The following is an 8,736-nucleotide window of genomic DNA, read 5'->3' on the forward strand; positions in this document are numbered from 1 at the left end:
GCGCCTTGTTGGACGGCCATAACCGTTTAGACGGTTAAGCGCCAATTAAGTAAGTAAGTAAGTAACTTCGCACTTATCAATCCCTAGATTCTGGAAATTGATGTCGGTAAAAGTTGATTTCAGAAAATTAAAAGAAAACATCCGTTTAACCTAAAATTGTACAGCGTTCAAACACACATTCAAGAAATGTTTGCAGGCTGAACCCACTGAATCTTTAAAAATATTAGCATTTGGAATATTTTTTTTTTGTTGCGATTCCAGTAACAACTAAGCTAGTAAGGAACACTTTGTCGTCTGAATAAATATCAAAATTACCAACCAAAAATATTTTTTATTACATGAAAAAAACTGTCCGAAAAAACACCTTGTTTGCCTAGATAAAGAGAGATAAAAAATTTTAGTCCTGTGGTAGACGACCATAAGATGAAAACACTTGCTATCTTCAAACAAAGAATCGATGCACACACGTCTTGACTGTGGATAGGTATGTGTAAATTCGAAAAAGTGGATGACTTCGTCTATCCGAACTCAGAGATTATTTACATGTTTTATGCCGACTCTGCAAGGCAGAGCAATTTTCCCTGAGACCCTTTTCATGGCAGAAATACACTCGGATTGCTTTTTAAACCATTGCCGCGGGGCGATACTGCTTAGTGTTTTATTGTTTTTTTTTTTTTTCCCTGAAACATGAATCCAGGACATTTGGATTGGTAGGCGATCACGCTACCGGCAATACAATAATGACGCTCGATAAGTGTCATATCTGATTGACATAACAGAAAACATGGATGTTGTCGAAAAATTCTATGTCCCTTGGAGCGCTGAAGATAAAACCCCTCTGATAAATGCATGGTCCTTGCATTGATGCCAACGCATGGAATTTATACGGAAATAGATCGGCCTTCAACCGAGTTCTGGAATATCGCGCTCTCAAATGTTTTACTTAAATAAGACAATAATCCAACATTTTCTGAAACTGGGCCGTTGATATAAGTGCGTAAATAAACGAAATCTTAAATACAAGCGAACCCGTAAAAATATAATAAAAAATTACTAATAAAGCAAATAGAATAGAATAAAACCTAACTAGGATAGGTTAAAATCCATCCTCTTTACCTGGGATGGAGTGCAATCTACCCTCTTTGAATAAAACTCCAAAAGTCGACCATAAATTACGGCTATACGACCTTTAAAGTTGTGCCTACATTGTAAATTGAAAAGCAAAAGCAAGTATTAGGAGATCTTACGAAGAGGGCACATACGTACCATATGATGATTCTCCCAGTGGAATAAATAAGCATGAAATCGCGCAAGACATCAGATCTAAACAAAAATATTGAGGTCATTCTATTTTCTGAGCCCATGTCTTACTTCATCCAAGCCTAAAGGAAACTATAATATATTTACTGGGAAAAATATCAATATACTTAGCAGATAAAATCTATCCTAGATCCCTTACTGTTGTTGTCGTTGTAGCGATAAGGACACTCCTAGAAGGTTTTGAGGAGTGTTATCGATGATGATGGTCCTCTGGCGGATATAGATCCGGTACGTGGCCGAATTTGATGTAAGGCTTGTAAAGGTGACTTAAGTCGATTTTATTAAAAAATGATTGATTTGTTTGGAGGCGGCCAGCACAACCGCCACCACATTGGTGGGAGTCATTAACAGCTACTTTAAGTTTTCGCAAAGATCGAGCTAGACTACTTAAACATATCATAATAGAATTGTCTTTATCGCTACAGCAACAACAACATAATAGAATTCATTTAGTTGACGCTTATCAGTTGTACCGTAAAATGTGTCATCACAACGTTACAAATTCCTGCAATTTCTATTCTATTATTATGAATATAGAAGATTATACATATAAAGTTATGTTTAACAAAATATATTTATTACATTTAAAAAATATACATTCTATGATTATACAAGTACATTGGTTTGTCTTATCAGTTAAATTTTTCTTTCAAATATTTAAGAAAAATAATTTGTACGTACAATTTGCTATTCAGAGAAATAATATATGCAGCTGATCTTGCTCTTATTTGCACAGCAGTTCCTGGTATGCAAACATAACGCAAAAGTTGTTATCTATAGAAATCTAGAGTAAATAGGACACATTCAACAAGTTGTACATATGTAGTAGGATAGTTATTTCAGCGTTATTTGTTAAGCAAACTTTTCACTTCAATTTAGTTTTAATGTTAATACAATTTTTCAAAATTAAAATACATTTTACTGCTAAACTATTAATAAGAAATACAAAAAAAAAATATAATTAAAGCATAGCTGCTTTTTTCTCCATTCTAAAAATTTAGGTTACATGGAAAACAACCGGAAATGCCTAAGTGTTTTTAAATATTGAGCAGTGTTAAACGCGACTGACTTAAAATTTTTAGTTTTTATGCTGCAGCCTCGATTGATTCAATCAAAAACAGGCCATACCAGGCACTATTCCACTGGGTACGCATTTTATTTATTCTTGTATTTACATTTCGACCGCCGGCCGCGTTTTCAGATAAACAAATACAACAATAAGCAAACCAAAGACACAAACTGCTGGAAGAACTATTGTTTTTAATTGATTCTGTATGGTCAAATTTTCCAACTTGCGCTCCTTCTTCTGTTTACGTGTCTCTTTTACTTTACCGCGAAGTTGACGCATTTTGTTAGTGGCTTATTGTTGGTTATTGGTTTAATCAGGAAATCTGTAAGGTGGAAGCAATAGATAGAATTATTTTATATGAGTTAGCTGGACTTACTTGTAAAATTTGTGGGCGTTGAGAGGAAAAATATTAAAAAAATAAAAGGCTTTGTGGCTCACTTTATACAACCACTTGTAGTTAATATGCTTGACAGATGACAACGTCAACCAAATTTTAATATCCAGCGAAAGTTGGGTTGGGGGCTTACAGTGTTGCTATTGAATACGATTTTCCCGCAAACAGCTGATGGCTAAAACGAAAATAGAAGAATGAATGGATAAATACAAATAATAATATTAATCATCGTACCTTCAAAAATTTATTGATAAACTTTTGCTTATAAAATCGATCAGAGTTTTATTCACAATTAAGTATAAAAGCTACGAAGAAAACTGCCTAATTACCAATTCGATTTGAATTTCAAAACACTATAACTAAATTTACACTACAACATTATGTCAACAATTTGTCAAATTCATTTGATATTATCCATAAAATCTTTTGCTTCATTAATTTTGGCAGCCAAATATGGAGAGCCACCACGGTCAGGGTGATTTAACAACATAATCTTTTTATGTGCATCCTTAATCTGTTGGAAATAATGGAGTTAACGTAAGTATTTTTGCCTCTTCTGCAACTTACCTTCAATTTCGATGCACTTGGACTAACACCCAAAATAAGTGAGGCTTCACGTTTAGACATTTTTGGTTCGAAGCCACCTTTGTAGTATTTTGAATTTGCCATGCTCTCTGCATCAAAATTTGGAAGATTCTTCATAGTTTCACTTAATTTACTGGCCACTGATGGCATGCGGCGCAATAGCTGTCTCCCAGCAAAGCCCACCACAGCCAGACCAAGTCCAGCCACAATTACGGAACTTGCCTGCAATGTAAATATGTATATTTGCATCGAGAATTAAGCCAATGAAATTGAATATGTTATACTAACCATTTTATATAATTAGCGATAATTCTAGCAATTTCACAAACAAATCCGTTTTTTCTACTCATATGCCAACACAAATGTCAAAATCAGCTGTGTAAAACGGACTGGCAAAAATGTGCTACCGTATCAGAAAAAAATCCACTACTTCCTTGGTGCTACCAGATGCTTTATATTGTACCAACGAATGAAAAATGTTTTAATACCTTTATCGCGTGATTATATATTCCAAATTTTCACCTGTGGCGTTTTTCAGTTTTTATTTTTTGTAATAAATTACGTTTATTTTATAAAAAAAATAGAAAATTTGTAATTAAAAATCGAGATTTTTTAAAATAAACTACTTTTACTTCATAAAACAAAATAGAAAATCTGGAATAAAAAATGAGATTAAAATATATTGAGTCGTTTTTTGTTCGTGGGCGGTCTTCGGCCAGGCTTATAAAAAACTACCCCGACCGGTGTACCAATGGGGGGGATCAAAATTAAATCATGCAAAAGCCTTTTTTACACGAAATTTTTTTCTGTGTACAACAACGTTACAACTAGCACGTGAAAATACTCGATTTCTTTTGCAAATATCTCTTTACATACGCCAAATTTTAAATTTCCGTTTCCGGATTAGCGATTCTAGGTACAAAACCCACATTTTGATATGCCTCCCTATATTCTTGCACGTGGATTAAGAGTGTCATGCTGTCGTATAGAATAAACGCCATTAGCGCTTCCGAACGTTACGTAAACCATTGTTTAGTATGTTGTTCCTTTAGCGATAAAACCCTGAACGTACGTGAATGGACTCGCTCCTATGTCAGAAGAAATGATATTTTGTTTTATTTTCGAACACGTATATTCGACACAGTGTTCACTCTGTGCTTTCTACTTTCCACTGATACGGCAGCACTTTCTCAAGTTATCTTTTCATTCTTTTATTAGGGTATTAGGGGGACTCATGATAGCATTTAAACTTATAAGGTGTAAAATTATATCCATTTACACACGCGGTTATATGAACGCACCTAGTAATACTCTTGATAAACTTGATTGTTTTTCTGCTGTATTATTGCCAAACAAATTTTTTTGATTGTTATACAAATTAAAAAATTCCAAGATAAAGTGAAAAATCAAAACTTAAACGCCTTTACTTGCTGATGTTGGAGATTTCTGATGAAAATGCCGGCTGTAATGTCTGCAAAGTTGCATTCCTTTGAGTTTACCGCGTTTACACAATGAAATGTGCGCGTAAATTTATACAAATTGTGTAAATGATTTTTCATACAAAATTTGACAGCTCGTTTACGCACTAGATAAATTTATACGTTTACACACTTTATAAGAAATTTATACGGTTACATGACCCCCTATTCTTTGTGTGTGTGAGGTAATGTTGGCCGTTCCCGTGATTTTTGAGGAGCTTTGTTATCTGTGATTCTGACCTCTTAGTCACAGCAGCTTTTAAACGTGACTTTGACTGAAAAAAAAAACAAATACCACGACAACAGGAGGAATCAGTTTTGGTGTTTCTATACGACAGCATGACCCTGCTAATACGCGTCCAAAAATATCAAGGGAGGTGTCGAATGACGCGTATTGATCTCGACAACAATAATCCAAAGGCGGAAAATAAAAATTTTGGGTCTTTCGAGAGATATTTGTGAAAGAAATTGAAAATGTTCATGTGGTTGTTGTAATTTTGAAGAGTTTGTGATACCCACAAAAAATATTGTGAACATAAGAGATTTTTCGCGGATATAGTTTTGGTCTCCATACCGGTTTCGGAACACTCCGGGGTCATTTTCCGGTTCTTCGTTAATATTTTTTGACCGAGCTAAAATTTTTATTTTTGGCCTTAGAATTATTGTTGTCGAAGTCAATACGCGTCTTTTGAAACCTCTCTCGATATTTTTTGACGCGTATTAGCAGTGTCATGCTGTCATATAGAATTAGTTTTATATTTTTCCCCGCGAATTGTGTTGCGAATAATAAACTCTGCGTAATTTTTTGGGACTTCTACTGTTATTCAGTCGCAGCTTAAGTAACTTGCTCATTGTATTGGTTCATAGCATAGAAGCGATTTGTTCCTGTGATGAGAGCTATGTTTGAGTCTGTGATTGGTAACGGAAATTAAATGCTGTTACAGGCAATAACCCTACAAAAAATTTGGTCGAAAAATCTAATCACGCCCATGCAAATGTGACTATGAATATAACCCATGACCGTAAAATGACTAGTCAAATGACGTGGAATGACGAGAGCGTTTTTGCAGGGCAGTCACTTATATTCCTTGTAAGCTGTCGCTGAAGTGTACTGTGATATTACAGTAGCTGTGACAAAATCACAGGTACACGAATATTTGCCAACTCTAGTTGTTTGGCCAATTCGGTAAAAGTATTTTGATTGCATTGTCGATAAACTGTTAAATAAGAAATTTCTGGAAATACAACATAAATTTGTGTACTGAAAAATGTATAATATAGCAAATATGCTTAAATATTTCTTGAGCGTTTAATTTGTGTGAACTTGCGGTCGTGAGAAACGCTAAAAAATGCGCAATAAATACTGATAAGCAGTGCAAGCAGCAACAAAGGATTTGTTGGCAAATCACGATTTGGCCTTTTACGAAATAGCTGTGAACTCCAGCTAGTCAGAAAGAAATGAAAAGTACTTTAAAAAGATATTGCAAATCTAAAAATAGCGGTGGGCATATCTCTTGATTTCGTGTAGCTTCGGACTTTTTGGCATACTTTGTAGATTTGTGCGACGCTGGTAAAAATCGCGAAGTGAATTTGCGTGCTTTAGTCTAAAAAATGGAATAATCTGGAATACATGTTTGATAAGCAAAATAACAAAGTGCATTTGGCCAAGCAATTCTATAAATTAATTGTTGCAATTTATTTGTTAAGTTGGAGAAAACAAAGAGGATACATAAATATGGTGAAAAGTTGAATAATGTTTGATAATCAGCTGTTTGCGTTTACATTTATTTGACCTCGCTTTAAGACCATTGGTATAAGCGAGATAACAATATAACAAATTCAAAGCAGTCGATAATGTGCACTCCCTTTCGCCAATACTGCGTGAGTGACGTATGAAGAAGTAGCTGCTGCAAAGTAAAAACAGAGCCAAATGACACAAAGCAAAAAAGTGGTTGCAAATATTAATGGGAAAAAGTGTTTCACAATTTATTATCTTTCGGTTATTCAATATAATTTATGTTTAAACAAGTGAAATATGGTAAAAATAATTAAATTGAGTAACAAAGTGTGATAAAACGCAAGTAGTGTGTTGGTTATATGTTTGTGGCATCTTTTCCATCCACCAGTGGTTCAGGTCATTAGTTAGCCTGCTACGTACATAGCTAACTTGTTCTGGAGTTCGGGGTGGTGGTTGGTGCTACTTAATGCTAATATTATCAACCCTCTCATCCGTTAAAAAAAAAAAAAATAATTTCCACTGGCCACAGCTCGTCACAACCAATTTCGAGCTTGTATCACCCTTGGTGCGCTATTGCTTAATCTGTTATCTAATAGCAAGCACAGGAGCAAGAGCGGCGGCGAATTTTCGTAACTGCAGACCCATCAACATAATTTTAATATTGCCAGCAATTAACGACCATCAAACTGGAGCGTATTCCGGAATATTTGCGCGACACTGTCGACTGGTTAATGGGGTAAGTGTAATAATTTATACAAATTTAAAATCCAATTCAATATTTATTTACTTTTTTAGTTGCAATAAAACTAAAGCAGCGTTACATGCATCCCTTGTTACTTTTGTATAAAATGCATGTCAAATGTGCTATGATTAAACCAAACTGTGTGTCATTTTAATCTGCACACAGACTTATACTAGATTACTACACACAATCTATTCCAATGATGTCGCCACCATCTCATCAGAGCATGTCACTTTGAAGTCATCAGCTCACTTATCGTTTTGTTGATCGCTTTGAGTGCACCTGCTTTCAGTCACATAACATAAGTACTACATGCTTCTATATGCATAACGATGTACATTTTATAGTTGAATACTTGGAAAGTTTGAGTTCTCTTTTTTGGCTGCTGTGTAAAGCACAAACTTAAATAAAATATCAATGTAGCACTCTATGACAGCGTGTCGACTTTTACCGTTTATTTGGTCGTCGCTTTGTTGGCGTACTGCCAATTGCCCTCATTTCAACCAAATTTGCCACTAATTCAGCCACAGCCAAAGTGTCCAACTAACATACGTACAATCTTGCAGCCTTTGTTGCTTTTCTCTGCTGTCCCGCTGTTGTCCACTGCTATGATGTTATGATTTTGCTGCTATTTTCCGCCGAATTTGTTTGCTTATTTTTTAAGTTAGTCTCCACTATATGTCATTTCAGTTCCATTTGAATTTTCTTTATATACAATGTACAGTGTACATATCGCCTACTTATCCATATACTAAGTATGTCTTTTAATACATGCTTCTCCGTCACATCACCACATTTTGTCGGTTGGTCCAAAAAAGGTTTCCATACTTACGCATAGGCAAATTGTGGCTGCTTGTTTTGTTGGGCACTTATTTTTCACACACTTTTCTCACTTCCTAGAAATCGATGTAGGTTTATTGATTTCTCAATTGCTATACTTTCTTTAGCATTTCTAACTAGTACGCCGTTTTAGTTTTTTAACATTTGTTGCTGTTCCGTTATTCTGTTTTTATTTTGTTGTTGTCAATTTTTCTTTGACAGTCTATTCATGCTTGCGTGAGCTTCTGTAGACGTAAGTATCTAGCAGAAGGAGTCGCTTCAACGTTAGTACAGTTTTCCTCAACTACTATAAATGTTACTATTGTGACGTGGCATACTTAATTGTGTCTGACTAAAAAGTATCAACAACAACTATTTTGTTCGAATAAATTATTTGGATGAAAAAGGTTTTTTAAGAGCTTGGGAGACTGCTCATTCGACTATAAGTTTTTGATAAGCGCTGCCTGCAGTGAGAGTTGGCATAATCACTCGAACGACCGCAGGATTTAAGACATTTGGTCACCTACCAAAATGATTTCAAATTCATACTAGAAAATATCAGTGAAGTCTGTTCAGCGACCAAGATAGATG

General features: G+C 34.9%; 2 protein-coding genes across 2 annotated transcripts; both read right to left on the minus strand.

Moving 5' to 3' along the window:
- Positions 1 to 1,870: 1,870 nt before the first annotated feature.
- On the minus strand, positions 1,871 to 3,154 carry LOC137253886 (single-pass membrane and coiled-coil domain-containing protein 4 homolog). The gene is made up of 3 exons (XM_067791474.1): positions 3,018 to 3,154; positions 2,766 to 2,958; positions 1,871 to 2,711 (listed from the first exon to the last, which is right to left on the minus strand). Exon 3 carries the CDS (start codon positions 2,666 to 2,668, stop codon positions 2,492 to 2,494), a length of 177 nt encoding a protein of 58 aa, XP_067647575.1. The 5' UTR covers positions 2,669 to 2,711; positions 2,766 to 2,958; positions 3,018 to 3,154; the 3' UTR covers positions 1,871 to 2,491.
- Positions 3,040 to 3,795, minus strand: LOC137253885 (mitochondrial import inner membrane translocase subunit TIM14). The gene is made up of 3 exons (XM_067791473.1): positions 3,657 to 3,795; positions 3,351 to 3,590; positions 3,040 to 3,297 (listed from the first exon to the last, which is right to left on the minus strand). The coding sequence occupies exons 1-3, from the start codon at positions 3,657 to 3,659 to the stop codon at positions 3,184 to 3,186; spliced, it is 357 nt and encodes a 118-aa protein (XP_067647574.1). The 5' UTR covers positions 3,660 to 3,795; the 3' UTR covers positions 3,040 to 3,183.
- Positions 3,796 to 8,736: the final 4,941 nt, after the last annotated feature.

The sequence above is a fragment of the Eurosta solidaginis genome, chromosome 5 (genome assembly GCF_040869045.1).
Source record: "Eurosta solidaginis isolate ZX-2024a chromosome 5, ASM4086904v1, whole genome shotgun sequence".
Taxonomy (NCBI): domain Eukaryota; kingdom Metazoa; phylum Arthropoda; class Insecta; order Diptera; family Tephritidae; genus Eurosta; species Eurosta solidaginis.